General features: G+C 40.6%; 1 protein-coding gene across 1 annotated transcript in view; it reads right to left on the bottom strand.

Moving 5' to 3' along the window:
* Positions 1–26,779, bottom strand: part of LCLAT1 (lysocardiolipin acyltransferase 1) — an 86,613-nt gene that overhangs the window by 38,090 nt on the left and 21,744 nt on the right. The window contains exons 2-5 of the mRNA XM_035111484.2: positions 18,833–19,001; positions 13,874–14,072; positions 8,278–8,424; positions 2,943–3,059 (exon numbers count right to left, since the gene is read on the bottom strand). Coding sequence (XP_034967375.1) covers positions 2,943–3,059; positions 8,278–8,424; positions 13,874–14,072; positions 18,833–18,997 — 628 coding nt within the window. The 5' untranslated portion in view covers positions 18,998–19,001. The remainder of the gene's footprint in view (positions 1–2,942; positions 3,060–8,277; positions 8,425–13,873; positions 14,073–18,832; positions 19,002–26,779) is intronic.

Genomic DNA, 26,779 nt, shown 5'->3' with positions numbered 1-26,779 from the left:
GAACAGATGCGGTTGTAACGTAAGGCCTGGCTGTATACGATGGATTGTTTGGTATGTTTGGGATGGTAGCTAGAAGCATGTAGATATGTTTGTCGGTCAGTTGGTTTTCTGTATAAGGTGGTGTCTATACGTCCATCCTGTATTTTTATAGTAGTGTCCAAAAAATGTATTTCTTGCATAGATTGGTTCATTGTTAGGTTGATGGTGGGGTGAAAGTCATTGAATGTCTGGTGGAAGGTTTCCAGGGTCTGTTGTCCATGTGTCCAGATAATAAAAATATCGTCAATGTATCGCAGGTACAGGAGAGGTTTGAGTGGGTAGGAGTTAAGGAAACGTTGTTCTAAATCTGCCATGAAGATGTTGGCATACTGTGGGGCCATGCGGGTGCCCATGGCTGTGCCGCTGATCTGGAGGAACAGGTCATCACCAAATTTGAAGTGGTTGTGGGTAAGGACAAAGTGGCAGAGTTTGGTAGCAAAGTCCGCTGTGGTTTTATCTGAAATGGTGTTCCTTATGGCTTGTAAACCATCATTGTGTGGGATGTTGGTATATAGAGATTCCACATCCATAGTGGCTAGTATAGTATTGTTAGGAAGATTGTTCAAATATTGTATTTTCCTCAGAAAATCTGTGGTGTCACGTACGTAGCTGGGAGCACTGATAGCATATGGTTTCAGAACAGAGTCCATATAGCCGGAAACACCCACTGTAATGGTGCCAATACCTGAGATGATGGGGCGTCCTGGGTTTCCTGGTTTGTGTATTTTGGGTAGAAGATAGAAAGTTCCTGGCCGAGGTTCCGCTGGTGTGTTTGTGAGGATCTGTTCTTGGATGTGTAGGGGTAGCTCCTTAATAATCTTGTTCAGTTCTTTTTTGTATGCTTGTGTGGGGTCTGAGTCCAATTTCATGTAAAAGGCAGTATTGGAAAGTTGTCTGTGGGCCTCCTGGATGTAATCAGTTTTGTTCATGATGACGACAGCTCCACCCTTGTCTGCCTCTTTAATTATAATGTCTGGGTTGTTCCTGAGATTTTCTATGGCTCTCCTTTCAGCATGGTTTAGATTTTGTTGTAAGCGATGGTGTTTTCTGGTCACATCCGTTTGGATTCTGTGGCGGAAGCATTCGATGTACAGATCTAGTGTGGTATTGCGTCCATCAGGAGGGGTCCATGTGGAGTCCCTTTTTGTGTAACTTCTTTTCGGTGGTAGTTGGTGGTCAATGTTCTGTTCATTGATGCGTTTGGAGGGTGATGGTTGTTCCCCAGTAAGTTGAGAGGTGTTGTGTTGTGGGGATGTAGTTTGTTCTACTTTGTCTTGTTCTTGTGTGTGATGAAAATACTCCTTCAGGCGTAAACGGCGGAAAAATGCTTCCAGGTCCCCGCAGAACTGAATCATGTGTTGGGATTTGGCAGGGCAGAATGATAGTCCCCGTGAAAGGACGGATTCCTCAGCTGGGCTGAGTGTTTGCTGTGAAAGATTGACAATGTTGTTGATCTTGTTTTGATTGGTGGCCTGTAGGTTGGAAAGGTTGCAGAGTTTTTTATTTTTCTGGTTCTTCAGTAACTCCAGTTGAGAGTGGTAAATGGTTTGTTTTTCCTTGTGGAACTTCTGCCAGGCCGGGTGATTCCTGATGGAGTTCTCCAGTGCAGAGAGTTCCTCCTTTATTAACTTCTGTTTGGAATACAGAACGCCGATAAGATGTTTCAGCAGTTTCTTAGATAAAGTGTGGCATAGTTTTCTGGCATATTCTGTGGGATAAGTTGATTGAAGAGGGTTCTTAATTCTAAGACCCTTAGGTACAATGTCCAGGTTTTTGCATTTAGATAGAAAGAGGATGTCAGTTTGTACCTGGGCAAGTTTCTTGGTGAGGTTGATGGACTTCCATTTCATGCGGCTCAATGTGGTGCCTTCCTGTAACCAGAACCTTTCCATGTGTTATGTAGGCTGGAATCACTTCAAAAAAAAGTAGTGCCATGAATGACAAATGCGTCATTTCATCATGAAGATGCTAGGACTGAATTTCACACCAGATAGAATGAAATAGTAAGACAGGGGACACAAGAACACTGATATACTCCTCCCTGATATTTGCATCGGAGAACATACAAAGATCAGCTTTTCAGTGCCTGACTGTTGAAATTTCTTTCCTTTTACTTTTTCTGAAAAACCACAAGAGTGGGCTAACTGAAAGTGGGCTAACTGAAACTCTTGCAATGTTCAGTGCAACAAAACACCATAATTGTAGTAGTAGTAGTAGTAGTTATGATTATTATGATTATAGTATGTATTAATATCCCACATTTTCCCCTGACAATGGAAACACAATGTCATTCTAACCCTGAGTCTGGCATACTGTTAAAGCAGACGATACATTGATCCACTGAGCTTTAACAGTTGATACAAAACAAGTTAGATGACTGCTGACAAACTCATGTATTTGCAAACCCCACATGGAAAAGCAGCTGCTTCAGTGCTATTTTGAGTAGAAAAACTGCCCCAAGGGAGAGCATTAAGCTTCCCCTTCACCCTTCAAAATCACAGTGCTCTAAGGTTGTTTTTCATTAATAGTAATTCTTGAAGTTGGGACCTCATTACAAACATTTTCATGCAATATATAGTTTGCCCCAAGGCCAACCTCATCTAAGTGCTTCCCAATACCAGCATACAAAATTCACTGTATAGAATGGAAGCAATTTAATTTGCTATAATACCTATGCCTTCATTCATCAAATTATTTCATTTTTAAATACACTAGAAATGTGGCCAATACTCAGAATATGTAACAAATTTTCTTCTTCTTTGGACTGTAGAATCCATTTTAAAAAATCTCTCTTTTTTGGGGAGAAACCTTCTCAAAGCAATTGGTTCTCAGCTACATTCCTCCCCAAATGTTATTTATTTTGAGATGACAAGAAAAGAAAAGCATATCCAAAGATCCATTACCGTCTCTTAGTCGTTCCACTATAAAAGTGAAGCCTGTAGTTCTTGGATGCAAGACATACTCGTATTTCTGAAGTCCATTCTTTTCAGCAAATTCATTACTGCGGGCTTTGGTGTAGTCTATAAAGAGCATGAAAAACATTGACTAAAATCAGTGTAGTGACTAAGCTTTAGAACATTTTAGCATCATAGAGCACATCAGTGGAGCAAGGGATAAAGGAGATTATAAGAGATTAATAACACCAGGAAATGATTCTTGTTTTGCTTTCTTACATAAACATGTATCCCCCCCCCCCGTGTTCAGTTCTTATTATGCAGAGAGTCAGGGAAAGTTGGCTGATGCCAAGCTTTGAGTCAAAGCTAGCCCCAAGCACCTCCATGAGCTGTAGGACTCAGCCTCAAATAACAGAACTCAGGGCAAATCTGAAGGCTTTTGCAGAATGATGCCCTAGGAACTAGAGGCAAACATTCTGTCAATTTGACATTATTTCAGTTCTCCCGTGGAGGGAGGGGCAAACAGGTAGAAAAACAGGAAGGTGTGGATAAAGAGTCAGACAAAAACACACACAAAAAGTGTAACCTTAGCCAGCAGCTTCCATTTCCCAAGAGACACTGGTTGCTCCAGATGGCTTCATCAATAGTCAATCAGGCTGCAACTGGTCACCAATCAGGTGGGGCTAAGGCATTAGAACCAACAAGATCAGGAAAAAAAAATCCTTCTCAGGCACCAAGATTTGACAGTATGCCAGTTTGAGCTGCTAGCAGATGGGCAATATTAGGGGTATTTAGCATGCCTGGCAGCCAGAGGTAACAGCATTAGGAGAAAGATCAGGTACCACACACTATATCTTTGAAAACTGGTGCACACAGGAAGTCTTCACTTTCTTGCCACATGAAGCTCCACCAGGTTCTTCCTAGGTCTAACCATATATTTTGTGTGTGTGCGCGTCGGGGGGGGGGGTTAGAAATCTCCGACATCCCTAACCATATTTGATACCCTTTTGGACACATCACGCTACCTTCCTTTTTCCAGAGAGTACAGAGGTCATATGATGCAGGGATTCCTTTGCACTCGATCCAGAAGTTGCAGTTAGTGCAGAATGTTGCAGCATGGCTGCTGGCAGGAGTGAGGCCTTGTCAGTAAATGACACCTGTGCCCAGAGATCTGCATGGGTTGCCGATTTGCTACCGGGCCAAGTTCAATAAATTACTACAAGTTACAGCCGTTAACATCTTGGGGCTATTTTACCTGCAAGATCACCATACCCCATATTTGACCACTTTGATTCACAGAACTGGCGCTGTTACAGTTACCACATGATACCTGTTCTGCATTTGTAAGAAATAAATATTTTGGTGTGGCAGTGCCTCCAATCGGGAACTTCCTGCCTATTTACTTCAGGCAAGCACCATCTCTGTACGCTTTTCAATCCCTGCTAAAAACACTCTTCTTACCCAAGCTTACGCAGACATGTAATATGCAGATATATATTTGAACCTTTTTAGTTTATTGTTGATTTTATGTTTTGAATGATTTACAGAGTTGTTTTATGATTTTTTACTGATAAGTTTATTGTTTTATTCTCTTTGTAAACGCTTTTGAGTTGTTGTTTTTTAACATTCAAGTGTTGTATACAGTTTATGAAATAGTAATAAAATAAATAATGAATATTTTTATTAGCCCATAAAAATACTTGGTTCTGCTGAAATAATGGTATAAAAGAAAAAGAAAATGTACAAAATAATTAAAATCTGGGAGGAGAGTACTGAAATGCTTTTGCATCTTTAATGTTTCAAATGTACTGAGTTTAAACTTCACAGAAATATATAGTGGTGACAAAAAATCCTGACATTCCGGGGGCAAGGGGATAGTGTGAAACTTCATAATAAAAACAACCTGACCAGAATATGATATTCTTTGTCATTCGAAAGTATTCTGTCTGTGCTGTCTTTCTTACAGGAACACATTTCAGTTTACTTCCTGTGTAAACCTAGCTGCTATATGAAAGAGCAAACATTTGCATTTGGTTTATTATTCATTCTATTTATGATGGAGCGCACAGAAGAAGAAAGGCCACTTGTTACCTGCTGTCACACAGCACTACTTTGCCTGGCAACACAATCTAAGAATAATCAAACTTTGTGACTCTCAGACACATAAGAGAAAAAAATGTCTTTAAGTACCTAGCAACCTGACCAACTTCTGGAACTATTTCACAGCTTGATTAATTCTGGGACATCAGGACCCCCCACTTGGTATATAAACAACTATTTCAGTGCTAGAATAGGACGCATAGAGAGAAATACTTGCAGCGAAAAAATTATTCCTATATTGCCACCCCAAACTCAGTATGTAGATGATTGCACTTCTCATCTTTCTTTTCAGGTCTTACTCTCTTCTGTTATCTTTCCTCTTGTTGCTTTTATTTAATTTATCACCAAGTAATGCCATTTCTTCTGGCAAAAGTGTGTCTTCTCTATCCAATTTCTCATATTGAACTACTGTTAAATTCCTCCCTTTCCCCTGTCAATCTCTTCTATCCAGAACTCTGCTGACAAATAATTTCTTTCTAGTTGTGCGGACCATGCCAATCTTGATGCTACCCATTTTCATTCACACTAACGCAAACTCTGTGACCTGATTTTTAAAATGCACCAGGTATATCCCCAAGACTTTTGCTCTTCTAATTTTGCCCTCAGTTCCTTGGAATACGCTCTGCTCTCTCAAGCATGTCTGCCCCTTCTTTCCTGCTGCCATTCTTTTATTATCCTCTCCCATCCCTCCAGCTTGTGCTCCCTTCCCTACTGTCAAACTTACTGTAAGTTCTTTGGGGCAGCATGTTGTTAATTTTGCTTATATTTCTTTGCCATGTTCACTGACAATACTACAATACTAAATCCTCAAAGGAATGAATGTGAGTATACTGGGACATCTCTAGATCAGGGGTTCCCAACAAAATTTTCTCGAGGACCCCTCATCGAGCCACTATTGTGACAAGGACCCCCATTAATTCCTAATCCTAAATCTAATTCCTAATTCCTAATCTGATTTTTCCAGTAAGCTTAACACTGATCTTGGAAGGGTTAGGTTCAAGGGACGCCGACGATTTAGGTTCAATGGACACTGTCAAGATCGGTTCGAGAGTCACTGACTTACTTGCTTGAACATCAAATGCATTATCTTCCTCTTCATCTGTAGGCCTTTGTCGTTTTAACGAACCACTTTTTAACCAACGGTCCATTTTTAGCTAAGCGAACTGTAGTTTCCGCGAAAAACAACGCTTTGTTTACAAACACTACTGTTTTGCAAAGAGGCAGCGCGCACCAGGGAGGAGGGAGGGGAATGGAGAAGACAGGATACCTGTGTAGTAGCACACAAATGAAGCCGACGCGCGCAAAGCATCTTGGGGAGGTGAGCGTTAGTAGAATGCGCGCACTGCCTCTTTGCAAAACAGTAGTGTTTGTAAAGTGCCACCTAACTGCATACAGCAGAACTACTGCCTCTATCTAATTCTAGTTTTGCGCTAGACTCTGCTCATGCAGGAAGCGGCCAAAACAAAAAATCTGTTATCATACGAAATATATTTAATATATTTTTTATTCTAATAGCATCTTGCGGACCCCTCTGGCATAGCTCGCGGACCCCTGGGGGTCCCCGGACCACCTGTTGGGAACCACTGCTCTAGATGAACAGGAGTATACTGGGACATCTCTGTGGTAGATTGACAAGAATTTCTTTATTTCCTGTTGTTTAACAATAGTAAAAAAGTAACTTTTCCTAAATAAGGCTGCTAAAACTGAATTGTAACTTTTCTGCTGCTGACCACATTCGTAGACACCACATTCTTTAATTTCATACTATACTATATTATTATTATTATTATTATTATTATTATTATTATTATTATTATTACAGCTAACTCTGGCTGGTAGATCTAGGAGTTCTAATGAAAAACAAAGCTGTAAGTCTGTTCACCCCTTAAGAAAATATTATTCATTATTTATTACATTTCTAAACCGCCTTTGATCCGAGGATCAAAGGCCAGTTTACAATATAAAAACACAAAAATGCAAAACATAATAAAATATAAAACAATACCCACGTATTCTCTCCCTCTCTCACACACACACATACACACGGAGAGGGGGAGAGAGAGAGAGAGAGCTTAAAAGTCCAGGCAGAATTTCTGAAAATCGGCAGCCCATGTCAGCTCAATTTTTTTGCCAAAAAACCCCCAAAAAACCTCAACAACATTTCTGCCCAGATTTTCACTTTTTGAAATATGGCAACCCTAGTTTAGCTAAAGGGCTGAGAGTACAGGAATGTTTTTGCCTGGAGCCTAAATATATGTGAAGAAGGCACCAAACAAGCCACCTTGGAGAAAGCATTCCACAATTTTGAATTTAATGTAGTAATGTTCAGATTGTATAAATGTGACTCGGAAGCATTCAGCACTTCAAAGACATTTATAAAATGCATTCCAAAAGTGCACTTTTGAGCCACAGACCAGCAACAGGAAGCAGTGGCTATACCCAAAGCAATGGCATTTTTTCCCTTTTTGAAGGCCACTCCACATGGGGAAAGTGACAAAAAATCACTTTTATTTGATTTACATAAGAAGAAAGTGCAGAGACAGTATGATACAGCATCAAAATGATCAGTGAACCTCCACACTTGTGCATTTGTGCTAAACCATGGCTTGGCCTTCATGTGACATGCAAACCAGGCCAATGTCTCATTATAGACACATTGGAAGCACTGGGCTGGATATATAGCAGAGATAAGCATTTGTGGGATTCCCTGCTCTCCACTGGGAGACTGTTGTTTCAAGGCAACTTACACATAAGATCATTAAAAACAGTTAATCCACTTAAGGAAACTTTGGATGTCACTTCATAACCCAGTCGGGGTTGGGGGCTGCCATACCCATCCAACATCCAGGTCGTAGAACCGCCAACCGTACTGGTTCACACCTTAGAAATTTCTCAAATTTCTGCTACTCCCGATCAATGTGGGCTGGGTGGCTATACTATCAAATACAGTAGTAGTAAGGATGATCCACAGTTGATCTGTGCCCTATGCCACACCCAAAAAGGTTGTGGCCGTTTTGAACCCACTTCAGACTATGTGCAGTATTTGCTCTCACGCTCCTTACCCTATGGGTACTAGCAACACTTGTAAAAGTCTCATAAAGCATAACTTTTCAAGATAAAACACCACTGAACATGTGGCAGGTCAAACTTGCATTTTAAATTGTAACATTTTAAATGACATAATTGTGACACAATTTTTTTCTACCCTGAGAAGACTGGTGGGGAGAGAACTGAATTAAAGTACCTGTCAGATCTGTTCCTTCGGGAAAGATGAGAAGCTGCAGTGGTTCGTTAATGTCACAGAAGTAATCCAGCATATTTTCAAAATGATTTTTGTCTTCTTCCCATCTTCTATGAATAAAAATGAAGGCAGCAACCTGCATGGCCCAGCCTAGAACAATTTTGAAGAGTCTTTTAAATACTGTGGTGGAAATTTCTTGCTTGTGCCTATCCATAACTTAAGTTCTCAAATTATCAAACATAAATTTTGTAACACTGTGTTAAAAAGGATTAGAGAAAGTTTAGGATTTAGAGAACGATTAATAAATCAATTATACTTGAAGAACAGGGCATATGCCGTAGTGAACAATGGTGTAACAGAACAAATAACACTAGTTCGAGATAGAAGACAAGGATGAAATTATCACAAAAGCTACAGCTTTGATCTTATTTTTAAAAAAATTGCAATAGCATCCCTCTGCAATTCTACTTTATGTCCATGGACACTAGCATCTTTCATCACCAGCCATCTCTGGAAAAGCGAGTGCTTCCTTGTTTGATCCTTTCTCTACAGCCAGGATCCAACAAAAACGACATGAATGAATGGAGGAAGACTTGCATGCAGATAAGGTTCAGTTTAATCATCAGTAAGGACTGTTGCAGCAAAACAAAACCTCAGTTGAATATGCATCTATTATTTCTTTGAACTCTGCTATGCAGTATCGCCTCTAATCCAGATGCTCGTCTCATCACTTGACATGCAACCTCAAGTCTGCCTACTTATTCTCAGTCTATAAGGCTGTTGGCATCCATCTGCTTCAGGAGACAATGGAATGTGTCTCTGAGGGTGAAGTCATTACTGGCACCAAAGTGACCTCCCGGGGTACAAGCCTGGGCTGTGTGCATGGAGGTCCTGGGCTGCCCAGACGACAAGACCCCACTCTCTAGTTAATCAGGTAGTACATTAGCTCCTTGCCCCTCTATATTAAGATGTTTCTGAAGCTTGAAATGGAAGGTATGGACATTTCATGTGAATCGGAACATATTATTTCTTCCTCCCACCCCTATTTTGTATAAACAAAATTTTTATACTAAATGATTTGCTTACTTGAGTCATCTGGCACATTTGCTTAGCAGGCAAAAATATGCAAATTTGTTGATTTTAGTGATTTTAACACACTGGCCTGAATTGAGTTTACCTGTGGGAGATGAGGTGAACACTTTTTTAACTGAACTTTTGGCCTTTGTGTTTTGATCCCTTCAAATTATTATTCCAAGCCATCGCTTTTCACAAAATGTTCCCATACAACACAGACCTTTATGAGACCAGACTTATTTAAAGCATAAAAAGCAGGATTACAAGCTATTACAAGTCATTTTATTCCCCTTTCCCAGCACGAATTTAGAGCAGGGTTAATGCTCAAACTTCCAAAATAATAAGAATAATAATAATAAATCTGGCATGCATCTTTCTGGTGTAAACAATTCTACAAGAGTGATAACACTACAAAGAACACTTTCCAACATATGCTCCCGAAGCTACCTCATAATATAAATAACTCTAAAGTAATTAAGTCTGACAGCCCTTGATGAAATTGCTGGAAGATATCACATGTCACTGTTGCTCAGACTCTCACTTAAAGAGTCCATTGCCTCCAGTCCACAAAGCAAACCACAAGCTATTTATACAGCACTTAGATAATGGAAGGCCTATGCTTAACAGAAACCTTTGACCCTACTCAAATACTATCTTTCAAAAGAAAGAGGTGGCCTCCCTGTGGAGGAGCTGTGGACTTGACCCTTTCCACAATTTTATTACTGTATTATGCAAGGACCAAGGTCTAACCATACAATTTTCTGATGCAGCTAATGCCATGCCATGGTATTTCCACATGTGTGGTACACCAAAAACCCAATTCAAAAATAACCTGCCAACGTCACTACATGATAATTTTATTATCTTAATTTTTTTTCAAGGGAAGCAGCCATCAGGGAATAGCAAACACTGAAAGGTTTCTGGAAAAGTTATCCCACCATAGCCTTCCACCTCGAACAACTCCTGGATTCTCCTGAATCTCTCAGCAGGTTTTGATGCCATCAGCCATGGTACCCTCTCTGTGGTTGGGAGATGGAGGCATAATATTATAATGATTCCACTGCAACCTTCAGGGCTGCTTCCAGCGTGTAGCACTGGGTGACTTCTGTTCAGCCCTTTGGCAATTGTGCTGTGGGGTTTGACAAAGTTCCATCTGGTCCCTGGTGCTATCTAGCATCTATATGAAGTTGAGTGGGGTTACCACAGGATCGGGGGCTCAGTGTCATTAATGACACCCAGGTGTGTTTCTCCATACCATCTAAACCAGGTGAAACTGCTATGGTGGTAGTCCAGTGTCTGGAGGCAGCAGTGGGATGCATGAGGGGCAATAAACTGAGGTTGAATCTTGACAAGATGGTGGTGCTGTTGGTAAGTGATTCCCAGAGTTGCATTCATCCATAAGCAGCAGGTTCAGAGTCTGGGGATACTCCTAAATCCAGTGCTATCACCACTTGAGGCTCAGGTGAATTTGGTGGTGAAAAGTACCCATCAGCTGTGGCCATTCCTGCACTGGCCACAGTGGGACATGCTCTGGTAACCTCGCGTTTCACTTGCACAGAAAGGAGCTGTGACCCACAAACCCTAATACTGTATAACCTCCCACTTTGCTGTGGAAAGAACACCAGGAGAGGAAGAGAGAGAGTGGCAGGCAAAGACCAACTTAAGAGCTTGCTCAATCTGGATCTTCCCATTCCTCATACAGAGTCATCTAGCATCAATTGCCAACTGAGAAGGATACTGATAAAATGTTACATTTTAATGTTATTGTGATGTTGTTAATGTATTTTTGGAAGGATTTATATCCCCAAACATAGGATTTAATAGCTGATTGACTGACTGACTGACTGACTGATTGAACGAATGAATGAATGAATGAATGAATGAAAATGAACTCTCCGTGTGCAGTTTCAGAGGTGCAATGGTACCTCTGTTTCCTCTCTTTCCCTGTCACCCCCAAAATCTTCTCTGAAGAAATCCCCAAACCTTTGGAGCTGATTATAAGAATGTGAGAAGGGGGGCTGGAAAGGATAGGACATAAAAAGAAAGCTCCACTTGTATGCACAAGTGGAGGAAATCCACTGCAGCAGCATTGAATACAACTCCAGGATTTTGGCAAAACAAATTGAAGTTATCATCATCAAGCTGTCCTTGCTGATACTGTATTCGCTTATTACTTGCAGAAGCCCTAGTGGGTAATTTAAGTTTTAAGAATGGTAAGTAATTAAAAGAAAAAAAGGCAAATGTTCTCCAAGGTACTCTTTGTTCATTCTTACAGTTATACCAGTGGTAAGTGAACTGTACCATACCATACATTTCACAAGTTGGTGAATTGGTGAAAGAGTAAAGATGACCTAGCAATAAAGGGGTATGATTAAACTGATGAAAATTTTGTTTGAGAAGTGAAAGCTTGTTAGAGCATATACATTCAACAGAACAAAACTGAAGATTCGTATGCACAATGCAACCAGTACCTTAACAGTTTCTGATGGTATCAGCTGAGAAATCAAAGTAATAGTAGAATAGTCAGTGAAAGCAATAAATACAATCAGAACTTTTCTGAAAGGGCAAACTCTAAATAGAGGAGGGTGGCCAGTTAACTTAATTTTTACAAGTGTACACATAAAACAAAGTATATTTTTGTGAACCAGTGAAGTGAGCGGCTTTTGCTAAATGAACATCTTTGCTTGTGGGCTTCCCATAATAGGCGCCTGGGCTGGCCACTATGAGGAACAGAAGGCTGGACTAGATAGGTCTTTGGAGCTGATCCAGGAGGGCTACAGTTGTGTGCTTAGAAAGTTTCAACACAGGCTACATGCGTAGCCCCTTACAAAATTGGTATGTGTACCACACTATCTATTATCACCACACTAGGATATACTGTATATAAGATAAAGAGAATACAAACAATGCCTTGAGACTTCTCATGTTGATTGAGGCTGACAGTGCCATGGCTACATTTGAAGAGTTGCTGTTTATTTTCTGCCCCTTCTAAATGCAAAAGGAAAGCGCAGAACACTCCACAGGCCAGTTGCGACGTAATGAACTTGGCCTAATAAACCTTCGTTTATTATGGCACACATCAGCTTCAGAGATTCTATTGTGGTTTGTTTAAAAGGGAGAGGAGAGCTCCAAGCCCAGCGTGCATTGTTGGCTTTAAAGGTGATGGTTCCTTACAACTGAATGGGCTCTTTGTTATTTCCTTTCTGTCACATTTCATCAAAGAACACAGCTGTGAACAGCAGAATCTTCAGCACTGAGTAGGTAAGAATAAAAGTTCTTAGTAAGTTTTTAAACCAAGAATTAAAAGGATAGTGTTATAAATGACGACTACTCATGATAGCTATATGCTGCCTCCAGGTAGAGAGGGAGCATGCCCCAGAATAACAGTTGCTGGGGGGAAGAGGGAGAAGGCTACTGCCCAAAGGTCTTGCTTACAAGCTTCTCCAAAGGCACCATGGGAAACAGGATGCTAAAAAATAAGCAGCCTTTGGTCTGATCCAACAGAGCACTTCTTATGCCTCCTCTTTTCCAGGCTAAACATACCCAGCTCCTTCAACTGTTCCTCATACAGCTTGGTTTCCAGACCCTTGATCATCTTGGTTGCCCTCCTCTGCAAATGTTCTAGCTTGTCAATATCCTTCTTAAATTGTGGCACCCAGAACTAGACACTACTCCAGGTGGGTCTCACCAAGGCAGAATACAGCAGTACTATTACTTCCCTTGATAAGAACACTATACTTCTGTTGATGCAGCCTAGAAAAACATTAGCCTTTTTTGCTGCTGCATCACACTGTTGATTCATGTTAAGCTTCTGGTCCACCAAGAGACCTTCTCACATGTACTACTGGCAATCCATGTGTCCCTCACTGTATATTTGTGCAGCTGTTCTTCCTGCCGAAGTATAGAACCTATTGAAATTTATTTTGTTAGTCTGGGCCCTGTCTATTTGTATGCTGAAGGTCATCAAGCTGACCAACAAATCCACCTAACAGTTACCTCATCCAGACCACATTTTACCAGCTTCTCGGCAAGAATCATGGGAGACTTTGTCAAAAGCCTTACTGAAATCAAAATACACTATGTCCACAGCATTCCCTGATCCACCAAACTTGTATGTCTATCAGAAAAAGAAATGGGATTTGTCTTCTAAGAGTTTGACTACTGTGCATCAAAACAAGACAGCACAAACAAATATGCATCTAATTTGAAGAGAGTAATATTTTAAGACACATTTTGAAAACAAATTAATTTAGACTATGTGAGTTGGAAAGCAGTTTACATGCTTAACAGATAGAAAGTTTTACATTTAGATTTTGGATTTTTTTCTCTTTCTGCTTGGCTCCACAGATCCCTTAAGACAGCTAACAATAATGTCGAAAAATAATAAATACAACAATGAAACCCATCATTATAAAAACAGCAGAGCTAAAATCAAATATTCTGAACTACCGTATAAGGTAGCAAATATTACAACAACATATAAAGCTAAACGAAAAAGCAAGTTTTTATCATGTTGGGGACCTACCAAATCCTGGAATGCCTTTGAGGCTAGATTTGAGACATATTTTTTCAAGTCTGAGGTAGCTATATCTCAGCAGGCAGTTCCATAGGAACATCCAATCCATTCGCGTTCGGTGGTTCATGATAATGACACTTCTTTCTCCGGGGATGAATCCATCACCTGTTATAACCACTTTTGCACCAAATACAATCTCCAGTAAGGCCTAAGAGAAATAATTTGATTTTATCATAACTTTGAAAACATGCAAATATCTGAGCACAAATAATTTACAATGTTATAAATCAAGACATTATCTTGCACCAAAGGTTTATAGTAGCCAGTGCATGTCTCTGAGATGTACCAAGTTTTTAAAAATTATTTAGCAGAATGGTTTGGGGAAAGCATTTGAGGAGTAGCATACTATTCAACTGTACAGTACCAATGGGACTATTACAGAGCAACCACTGCAGGATAAAAAATGTGGACCTTGCATACTCATAGGAAGCAGTGTCAAATAACCACATGATTCAGAAGAACCATTATGGTTGTGGTGAAGGCAGCAGAAAATGGACACTTTAATTCAAGGCAGTCATATTTATCTCCCCAAACAATGAACACCTTCATCCTTCCATGCATGAAGCAAGATTTGCCTGTGCTGTGGGATCTCCTGCCTGATAGCATCTACCCTTTGGATAACTCCTTCTGGGAAGCCTCATACCACACCAATCTCTTTATGCCTTTTTCCGACACTGCTCTTTCTGTCCATAGACTGGTCAGGTTGTGGTTTGCTGCACGACAGAATCATTTAACTCAGCCGTGGGAAACCTTTTCGGCTCCATGGGCGGATCATGATACGCATCGCAGGACAACCCACCTGTCAATCACCTGACTTCCCTATTATGTCAGCTGCAGGGTGCTTCGTAGTCCCAAAGTCAGGACTTCAAAGCACCTTGCAAGGCCAGTGCCCCCCTCCATTTCAGCAGGAGTTTCCACACAGCCCCCTTTCTCAATCAGGAAGGTGCTGCATGGAATCCAGCCAAACCAAGCAGGATTTATCAGCCCACAAGCATGGAGGTCAAATCCTGCTGCTTCGGCTGTGCTGCTCCCCTGTTCCTTGCTTGGAACAGGAATGCAGCCAACATTTAACCATAGCTTCCCATCCATCAGATGATGTCATCAGTGGATGGGTGGAAGTGGCTTTGGGAAAGTGGCTTTGGGACAGGCCAATATTGGCTTGTAACTCAGAGGTTCCCTACCCCTGACATTATTTATCTGTATTGTTATAATTTGTATGAGTTATGACTTTTTTATATAAAAAGTTGCACATCAGCTTGAATTGTTTTTAGAAAAGACATTTTAAAATTACTATGCAAGTGAATAGTATTTACACTATTTGAACAGTTAAGGTTATCCAGCTTCAAATTATAGAGGAAATAACTTTCTTCCTGTCTAACTGATCACAGAGTTGCTTTGAGAATAAAGTAAAGTAACTATGGACATGCAATCCTGAGCCTTTCAGAGAAAGGTTGGGATACAAAGATGATGATTAAAAACAACCAATTGCAATGGCAGAAAAGGTGACGGAGGCACCCAGACCCACAATAGAATCAAAACACCAATTTTCCTCCCTGAACTACCCAAGGGGAAAAGTGAAGCCTTCTAACCCAAAATAAACCTTGACGTTTGGAATATAAAACAGCATTAGAATTAGAAAAGATGAAGGAACAAGGAAATAAGACAGACAATGTCTCATCTAATCAACAGAGATGTCACTTACCTCTGTGAAGGGCTTTTAGTTCCCTGTGTGAAATGAACTATATAAAGAGCATAAAGCATTAATGGATGACTCAGCTAACTGCAGTACTGGCATGTTATTATTGATCAAGGTTAAAAATGAACCATTATAAAAGCATAGCAAACTCTGCACTGCTATTCAGACTGACCATCTATCGAGGCGGGAGAGAGATAGTTTTGCTCATTAACACGTTTAACTATTAACTATTAACACACAGTGGTAGCTGGTGCCTCCAATAAGTGTGTGTACCGCAAGTGTTCCCCAGCTCAACTTCATCCATCAAAACCATTCCTACTTTCTCAACCTCACTTTTGCCCATGGAAGTCTTCCCTATCAGTAATAACTGGAGCCCCCATGTCCAGAAGCAGTATATCTCCAAAGAGGAAAACAGTGGATACTGTGGCCCTCATGCCCCCCACCTGTAAGCTAATTCTAAAGGCATCGTGGGGTCATCGTGGTACAACAGATGGACTAGGACTGAGGAGACACAGATTCAAATCCCCAGTCTGCCATTCTCTCTCAATCCAATCTACCCCAAAGGGTTGTTACACTAATAAATGAAGAGGGTGAAGAGCCACATACCCTGAGCTTCTTGCAATACATAAATGTAGTAAGATAGATGATAGATAGATAGATGATAGATAGATAGATAGATAGATAGATAGATAGATAGATAGATAGATAGATAGATAGATAGATAGAGGTTGTGCATTGCTACAGGTAAGATTGCTGGACTCTATAGCTTAAATCTTAAAATAAGGCATCTTTAGGAATTTCACAAAAGGAGAGTTTTCCATCCCATGTGAAGCCACTTTTGTCCTCCAATGGTTGGATCACATGGGGTACAGGAAGTGGATCAGACAGGGTACAGGAGGCATTTTCGGGTGTCATCGGTCTATACGTAATACCTGTGTGGTGTTGTGATTAGAATGCTGCATTAGGGACTGAGCCATTCAGTCATGAAGCTCACTGGGTGGCCTTGGGCAATTCACTGCCTCTCAGCCTCATTAACCTCACACGGTTGTTGTGAGGATAAAATGACTCAAGTCAGAGCTGTTTGAGACTGGAACAGACTCCCACGAGAGGTGGTGGACTCTCCTTCCTTAGGGGCTTTTAAGCAGAGATTGGGTGGTCATGTGTGATCTAGTTGAGATTCCTGCATTGCAGTGGGTTGGACTAGATGACCATCAGGGTCCCTTCCAACTGTACAAATCAATGTTTCTATACCTAAAATTCTATACATTTACGCCACCTTGAGTTCTTTGGGGGAAAGGTGGGATATAAATGAGATCATCATCATCTTATGAAAAAAATGAGAACTAGAGAATTAGTCACTTCAGGGCTTATACATGACAAAGCAGACAAAGAAACATATACCATGGAACATATTTGTAAGTTCCACTACTTCTACTATCAGCCAATAGGTTGTTCCTTATTAAAAACAGGTTTTTATTATGCTATCAGCCTTGAACAAAAGAATGAACATTTTTGAATTTTACTTCTTATTTAGCCAGAATTTTTATTTCAGAGCTCTGCTCAGAGAAAACAAAGTGATTACTAGATGGTACAGATTATTTACGGATTCTAAATATATGTAAACCTCTAAATGCATAGCCTCTGTGAAGTATTATTAGATATTTGAAATCCATTTTAAGAAGGTAGGAATCATAGAATTGTACAGGAGGGAGGCACACCTGGTAGATTATCTAAAAATGCTGGCATTACGATAATTCAGGAAATGAATCAAATACATGATCAGAAGAAAACAGTTTGTTCCTGCATTGATTTATTTCCAAAGTCTCACCAAGTTCCCACTGAGTTCAATGGAGCTGGCTTCAAATTAATATTCTTTGGGCTGCAGTCTCAGGCCACAATTATAACTCCCCACTGTTGTTTTTTAAACACTGAACGGCAGTGTTCGTGTGTTCCTGTGAGACTACAGTTCATAAACATAGTGCTGGGGATGAGATGGCTGAACTAGAGCACTTCAGACCTAAATATACATTTTCTTCCATTCTGATTTCAGCGTTACGCTAAAATCCAAGTGGGACCTGCAACAAAATGTTGCAGTGTGAAGTGTTCCTGTTCAGGGTTCCAGCTGGCCAACCAGGATCTTCCAGGACACTCTGTTCCATTCCCTCTGGTTTTCCCTTCCTTCAACAGTCAGCCAGCATTTTGCATATTGTAAGATAGGCCTGCAACCATAATCAAGCTTCATTCACATTCATTCTCCCAGTGAAACTGCTTTGATGGCTACTCTGCCTTGTTACCTTACCCCTCAAGTAAGCTTACAAACAAAAATCATGACAATCAACAACAACAAAGTTGTTGTTAAGCCACAGTTAAAAAAGCAGAAAAACAACAAACCCATCACCATCAGTACAATGAAACCAACATACAGGTAACATTTAAGAGGTCTGGGGATTTTTGTAAAAAAATGTATTACTGGTCTGCTAACCACCTAAAGCTTACAAATTATTTTTAAAAGACTCTTCACTGTCACTACACTGATATATTAGGATTAATAGGTGGTGACTTTGCTAGGCTGAGGACACTATGTGCTAGAAAGAAGTGACCTGAGAGTTACAGCTATTAAGCATAGCAGTTCATCTCAAACCATTCTTACCAGGAAATCCTATCTTTTTTTCTCTCTCTCAAATAAATTACTATATTTTACATGGAAAAGAAGGGAAAAAACATGACCACTTGTTGATGAATAATTAAAGGTGGATCATTCAAAGAATGGAGAAACAAAGATACATTACAATAAAGCAGACTGCTGAATATTATAATTGAATTTTCCATTCCAGAACAGAACAAGGAGTACTGTTAACTTATCTGATAGCTGTTCTTCCTTAGCCCCTCTATAGTTTGTCATTTTGGCCATCTGCCAAAGTCTTTCCAGTCCAGACACCTCCCATCTCTGTCTCAAGTTTAGACACAGTTGTCCATCACCCTCTGCCATTAGCTCTGAAGCTTATCCTGACAGCACATAGAAGATTATGTCTGCAATCGTAGGTACACTTAGGATAATAAGGTCTACTGAACAGAGCAGGGTTGTGATGCATGGCTGCAATCCTATACCTGAAACTAAGTCCAATTATTGAATATAAAAAGTTTGGCATTTTAAGACTGGGTGGTTTGATCAGTTGGGACTTTTCATAAGACGTCAGATATAAGCAACTTACCACTGGAAGTGTAAGCCAAGTAGCCACAACGCGATCAGTGATCCAGCGATACCAAGATGGGGAGAAAAACATCAATGGCAGCAAGGGGCCAAGCATGAAAATGCTTCCGAAAAAACTTCCCAAGAATAGTGCAAGTACAAAATAAATCCCTTTCCATGACACCATGGCTCTGAAAAAGAGAAAGAAAAGTGTTTATGGAAACAGCTTCAATGTTGATGCCTTCCTGAATTGGTTCCTCTCCAAGCTTTTCAATTGAGGGTACTCAAAACTGCCTCCCTGAACTACAGGCACTTTGAGAACAAAAGGAAACTTTTTTGGTAAAATTTTAACTTGTTTAAGTTGCATCTCCTTTGTAACCTCACTGTACACTGCTTAGAAACTACGCTGCTAAGCTGTGTATAAATTATTGAATTAAAATAATTAAATAAAACAATTACTTCAAAAAGCAAAGGAACATGAAACGCTGAGGTGGGGGTGAGAATATGCGATTCTGAATGAGGCCATACCAGAGGCAAGGGGTTAAAGCCTGCTCCCTCCAGGTACCGGTCCAGCTCTGGCCCCCAAGTCAGCTTTTGAATAAATCATGTACGGCACTACCGGTAGCATAACATTTAGTTTGGCCTTCAGCCTAATGGGAATTCAAAATAGGGTGTCCAAGGGAGCATATCTCCCTGTCTGTGTTTACTCTAACATTTTCTCACCTTCTACTGCAGAACATGTTACTGCAGAACTGACCCCTCTATAAGAAAAAATGCTACATCAATTCCCAAGTCACCATTGCAACAGACTCTGGGATGAATACAATACATCACTAATCTCTATTAAGATATAATCAGAATAAAATTATAAATATGATTAAGATAAAATAAATTATGAAAAGAATATCAAAGTAGCTCTACTGTCAGTTGGAGCCATAATGTAGATCTGTTATTGACTGTGCTAGATACAATAAGAAATGTTGCTGGGCAAATGTGGACCAAAGAGTAACTAATTATTGTCTAGGAAACTTTCCATCATAGCAGACACCTTGTTATCATTAAGCAAATATGGAAACACTAATTTTCTAAATTAGAATCTGCAAATAGCCAGTTTTCCATTATTTAGGATTAAATTGGTTGTTTAGAAGATGAGCTTAGCACAGGCTTTTCTTGTTCACAACTCTGAAGAGCTCTCTAAAAGGCAGCTTTAAAATTACATGCAAGAAATCACACAAGACAGGAAACTAGTGCTTTCAGTTTGGTGGAGGTGGGGAGGAATAGCAGTGGAAAAGCAACCCATTACACAAAGCCATTGGAGCCCATATATTTTCAAGTTCCAGGAAAGCATGAACATGCAAAACCTGGCTCTCTCCAGCAAATCAAGATACGAGTACAAAGGAGTGGTGACTGAATTATCTAACAAATACATTGTGTCAAACAAGCACAAAATTTCTAAAATTGTGACTTTTGGTTTGGGTAAATAACAGAGCAAGAAAAAAACACAAACATACTACTTATAAAGGAGAGGGTCTTTATGTCTATCAAGCTTTTCATTCAGAATGCCAGAGAATATTTTTAGTAAGCAATACAGGAAATATTATCCAATCCACCTAATTTGCATTTGGGAGGACTAGCATGAAGTTCCACCTCTGCCACTTCATCTTGGTTCACACATAATGCTGAACTGTGGTTTAGCTTTTTGTGCACAGTGCTAACTATGGTTTATTAAACAGATCAGGGTCCTTAATCATGGTTTGAACTTTGCTTATTTCAAAGTTTGGCGCTTTGAATGGGACCCAGGTGGCGCTGTGGGACCCAGGTGGCGCTGTGGTTAAACCACTGAGCCTAGGGCTTGCTGATCAGAAGGTCGGCGGTTCGAATCCCTGTGACGGGGTGAGCTCCCGTTGCTTGGTCCCAGCTCCTGCCAACCTAGCAGTTCGAAAGCACGTCAAAATGCAAGTAGATAAATAGGAACCGCTACAGCGGGAAGGTAAATGGCGTTTCCATGTGCTACTCTGGTTTGCCAGAAGCAGCTTTGTCATGCTGGCCACATGACCTGGAAGCTATACGCCGGCTCCCTCGGCCAATAATGCGAGATGAGCGTGCAACCCCAGAGTCGGTCATGACTGGACCTAATGGTCAGGGGTCCCTTTACCTTTTTACAGTGGGAAGGTAAACGGCATTTCCGTGTGCTGCTCTGGTTCGCCAGAAGTGGCTTTGTCATGCTGGCCACATGACCTGGAAGCTGGAGGCCGGCTCCCTCGGCCAATAATACGAGATGAGCGCTGCAACCCCATAGTCGGTCACGACTGGACCTAATGGTCAGGGGTCCCTTTACCTTTAACTCTAACTACAGTTTCTCCAGATTCAGCCATAACAAGAAGACATGGATAGTTGAAAATGGAAGATGGAAGCAAAAGTTTCTGATATCCTCTTCTCAGCTGCACTGGAGGTAGAAATGCACAAGTTTATTGTCCATGCACACAGTAACACTAAATCATGGTTCAGCATTATGGAGACAAGTCTCAACAAAGCATCAGGCTCACATGTTACTTTCCTTGTCCTCCTCTGCCAAGCATGATGGCTTAGCATTACAGTGGTACCTCAGTTTAAGTACACAATTGGTTCCAGAAGTCTGTACTTAACCTGAAGCGTACTTAACCTGAAGCGAACTTTCCCATTGAAAATAATGGGAAGTGGATTAATCCGTTCCAGATGGGTCTGCGAAGTACTTAAACTGAAAGTACTCAAACCGAAGCATACTAAAACCGAGGTGTGATTGTATGTGCAAGCACAATCAGCAGTTAAAACATTCCAGCTAACCCATGGTTTGAGGTTCGCTTGTTTTAGAAACTAACCACTGTTTGCTTTAAGCCAGAATTACCAGTACTGGTTCACAAGTACAGTAATACAAAGCCAAGATTATCTGAAGCTGAAACTAAACTTGGCAGGAGTCCTCCTCCTGGATGCAAGGGGGCTTGCACTTCCATCATCATCATTTCAATTTATATACTACCGTTTATCAAAAGATCAGTTAAGAACCGACATCATGGCTTATGCTTCCAAATGCATAATAGGCAATCCATGGTTCAGAGTTGCTTGCCACTTTCATTATCCATCTGCTCAGCACTATGCTTAATATTTTGAAGTGCAGCAACTCCCACCTCTGTGGCGCACCAGCACCTTATGGTTTGCAATTTGGTAGTCATCCCATACTATATTGGTACTTGTCCATTGTAATGCTCCAATGAAAAGAAGAAAGGTAGTTGTGTGGACTTCATTCTCCTTTCTTTCTCTATTTATCTCCATTTTGGGTGAGCTGTATAGTGCGGTGGGGTGAGTAAATATACAGTATGACAGCAAGCAGCTGGCACAAACTGTAATTTTCAAGCAAGCCCCTCCTAAATGATGGTTTGCGAGCTGACAAAGGTTCAGAAGTAAAAGCATGGCCTCTGAATACAGCCAGGGTGAGATCCTGAGTAAGTCACTCTGTCTCATTTCACCTTCTCCAAGTAAGAATAATCACCCCTGGAGGCGCACTGCATTGTCTCTCGGGACAGATGCCAACAACAACAACAAGGAACTTTAAGCACCAACAGTTGGGTTGAAAGTAGCTGCTCTTCATTATCTCAGTCTTCTTAGGTTCATGTCAACTTAAAATGTATTCAGTAAACTTGGGGAACAGTGCAAACTCTCAGTGAGCTTTCAGCATAAATTCTTAAAACCTTCCTGTCACCGAAAAATACTAAATTACCATCCTCTTTGTCATTTTGTCTCTGTCTGTGAATTAAATAAAAAGCTTCAACCCAGATACTTGGTTGCCCAAAGTTCTCCATGATCCACTCCTTGCTTCTCAAAATCTAAGGCTACTTAGGAATTAAAAAATATATGTCCACTCCTAAATGACACAATAGAAGTAGTCATTCAAAATCTGAATTCAATCCATTGCTACTACTTTGTCCAAACAAAACAAAAGCAACTCCATCCCAATATGGTCTATTTTGTTAATCAGCTTAGGGAAACATTTTTTTCCTGCACTCAACAGCCATCTTTTCCTATAAGAGGAACATGTTCGCAAACCTTCTAAAATACCATATAAAAGCTTTATTCCAAGTAATTTTCCACTTCTACAAAAAGATCAAGTGTGGGGAAGAATTAGGTCAAAGTAGAGGCTGGAAATTCTGAGATACAACTCTACTGCAGCACTAAACAGATTTCTCATCTATTTTGTGGCAGAACTCCAAGTTATTGGTTTATCGTACATTCACATTTTCTTGCTGCCATAGCAAGAGAAAAACATTTTCTGTTTCCAGGTAACAGGGGACAGTAAATCCTAAAATATTTTGTTTTATTTTTCAGTTAATTTTAAACATTCTTGGCTAAGAATAGAAAGTAACTTTCCAAAACAGTTGCGTTTTTATTCCAGTGTTTATTATTATAATAAACATACAAAACACACATAACAAAATCCCATAAAAGAAACAAAAATATTTCAAACCAAAACTCCTAAGAACATCAAAAGCATACTAATCTATATAGAAACCCTAATGTACAAATATTCCCAAATCATTCTACACTATTTATTGACCTTCCAAAAATAACTTCAACAAATTGTTAGATCTAGTCAGTATCAGTTCCTAAGTTGCAATAGCATGTACTGTAGTCCTTTACCTCCTTCCTCAGTACTTGCATCTTGGTTTAATGAAACTGCAGTTTGTCATTACATTTGAAATGGGATGCCTTGATTTAACAACACTTTGCTAACCTGGCTGCTAAACTATGAATTGGGAAGCTGGGAACTGAGCTTCCAAAGCAGGCTATTAACAGTACAGTACAATGTTAAACATGCCTACTTGATTTCAATGAGGTGTGCTCCTACCGTGTTTCCCCCTTTTTAAGGCGTAGTCATAAAATAAGCCATAGCAGCATTTCTAAGCATTTGAGAAATATAAACCGTACCCCGAAAATAAGCCATAGTGATAGGCGCTGTGCGGAAGAGATCACTGAGCTCCCCGAGTCAGCAGCAGCAACGCCGGCCGCAGCAGTGTTTGCTGAGTCCTTTCTTGCTTTTGGGACTTGGTTACTGTGCTGGCTTGGGATGGTGTGTGTGCAATTGCTGTTGCTGCTTCGTGTTTTTCAGCTGGATTCTCTGGGTTCTAAGCACTTTCCCCCGTTTGTTTGTGAAGCAGCACTCGGCTGCAGCCCCTGCCTCTCCCGACGGCTGCATGAATGCGAGGCTGGATTTGATCGCTATCTCCTTTTCCATTTCTTTTGTCTTTGAGCACCCGGCCCCGCCCCCTCTCCCCTTCGTGGAATGAAGAACGGAGTTTTAGCAGCATTTCCTCATTATAAAAAAAAGGTCAGGAACTTTTACTTTAACCTCAAAAATGGGATATTTCCTCTCTCTAAAAACAACTCTGACCTGAACACCAATATAACGGGGGTAGATCACCTCCAGTTTATAAATCCGCAAGTAGATCGCAGTCTCCTAGAAGTTGGGCTCTATACTTTGGCTGATTGCAAGCCTTTGCATCTTTAAAAAACAAAAACCATGCGCTTCTCAGTCTTAATTTTCCTTTAATTCATCCCCCTATACCCTCCTCCAACCATTGCCTCCTTCCATTCCTTACCCCCCTCCCTCTCTCCCCACTTCCCTCACTCCTGTGCGATCTCATTTAGTCATATACTTGCTTTTTCTGTTGTGTTGTCTATTTTATATTTAATATTATTACCCTTTATGATGTTATTTTTCCCCTTGCGATAATTATTTATTTTTTATCTTTAACTAACTTTCCTTTCCATATTTTTCCATATATAACTCAACACTTTCCCATTCCTTCTTAACTCTTTGGATAGAGTGCCCCCCCATTATTGTTGTTAATTTTACAATTCCTGGATTTTTTATGGAACCGAACAGCTCGGGTGCTTCAGAATGTGCCTTCTGTTGCTACAGGGCTATGGGGCTTCACTATTTGACCCCCCCCCAGGTTGGGATTTTTAAAGTAGTTCTGTGGGTCCCAGGGCACAGAATCACCCCCGATCCTTTCCTTTGTCTAAACAGACCTATTCCCCCCTGACTTTGGAAGGCTGTGCTTCAAGGGTGATACCAGGGGTTTTTTAAGACCTGCGCCTCTTAAGGATTGTTACAGTCCATAACTTCCATTGCTTTCTACAGGGTTGGGGGTTTAAAGCACTGCCACCCCCACCCCACCCTGCAGGCGCTCGGAACTGGCAGCGCCAACAACGCGCCCAGCAATGTGCAGAAGAGAGCACCGAGCATCCTGAGCCAGTGGGTCCCAGTTGTACCAGCACTTTTTTTTAAAAAAAAAGACACCCCCTGAAAATAAGCCACTGTGTGTTTTTTTGAGGGAAAAAAGTTATAAGACGGTGTCTTAAAAAAGGGGAAACACGGTAGGTGAGTATAAGAATGCAGCCAGACAGTGCAATCCTAACCATGTCCACTTAGTCCTCCTGAATTAAATAAGACTTACTCCCATATTAGTGGGGTTTGGACTGCAGCCCTAGTCATTCAGCAACTCCAAATTTCAGGTTTGTACTTTCCCATCTCTTCAAAACAAATCATTTTAATTTTTGTTTATTATAATTCAATAAACAGTATCTCCATTGTCTTCTAAAACTGAGAAAGAAATTTTTTGGTAGATTTTAAACAAGTGAAATAGCAATCGTGGCTCCTGTTTGTGCAAAAACCTTCCAGTGTCCTAAAACAAATGCTACTGCATTCATCAGTATAACCTGTTATTTCTTGTATTTTTCTTTTTAAAAATAATGCAAAAGACATTTCACAATACGTGCATCAAATTAACTGTCATGGTTTCACATCACAAGCAATTAGACAGAGGAGTCTAACCATTTCTTAAGTTTCCAGAGTGTCAATTACCATTTTGCAATGATTTTATAAGAATTTCTGATTAGATGACAGAAATTCTCATTTCCATTCTCCAGATCTACCTAGTGGGAACATGTTGTGTGCAGTATGGATGTCATGATTCCATACATCACAATGTTCCTTTCTCTGATTGGCTCTTTCATGCATCCTGTGTTTACAGTCAAACTAACATGGGAAAAATAACTCCGTTAGAATGCCTGGGTAATTAACAGGCCCCCCTGGTTCTGGGAAGTGAACAATGTGATAATGAGGCTTTTAGTTTTGCTGTTATTTGTGCCAGATAAGCACAGAACAAGTCAGAGCCTGAGGAAAATAATCAAGCAGGGGCTGGATACTTTATTCTAGCAGTTGAAAAGGCAAGCTGTCTTTCTTTGCATTTCCAATTAAAAGCTAAAGGCTGCATTGCCGCTGACTCAAGCTCTTTTGTTAAAACTCAACATGCTTTTCAGATACCTGTGCACAGGATTGCAGTCATGTCACTTGGCTGATCATTGATCTGAGTTCTTATCTTCCCAGACAAATTCCAACATACTAACAAAACCCACCTTTTGCAGCTTGGTATTCTATGAGTGCCAGCTGATTCAAAGTCTTGTGGAGGGTATATCAGTTCCCTCTAGGAATATGGGCTATGGGACTGTCATATTTAGAAAGAGCCTTTGGGGACGTGTAGAACAGCAGTTGTAGACCATGCATGTCTCTTAAATGCAGAGGAACCCAGGTGCAATCCTTGGCATCTATCTCCAGGCTGTGCTGTTAAGGAATGGAAGCCGCTGCCAATCAGTGTAGATAATACTGAGCTAGATGGACTAATGGTTTGACTCAGTATAAAGCAGCTTCCTCTCTAAGTCCTACACATCAAAATTTACCAGTACACCATTGTTCCTAGCTGCTCATGGGCGTACCCAGCATGGGGCAGGGGGGGCAGCTGCATACATGCAAATGAAGTGCCGTGGAGCATTGTGGGACAGGACTTTCTGTGCTGTTCTCGCTGTGACTTAAAAGAGTGTGGGCTGAAGTTAGCCCAGGTCCAGGTCCAGGTTTTCTTCAACGGAGGCAGCTTTG

Source organism: Zootoca vivipara, chromosome 3 (genome assembly GCF_963506605.1).
Source record: "Zootoca vivipara chromosome 3, rZooViv1.1, whole genome shotgun sequence".
NCBI classification, from domain to species: domain Eukaryota; kingdom Metazoa; phylum Chordata; class Lepidosauria; order Squamata; family Lacertidae; genus Zootoca; species Zootoca vivipara.
This window is presented reverse-complemented; position numbering and strand designations above follow the sequence as displayed.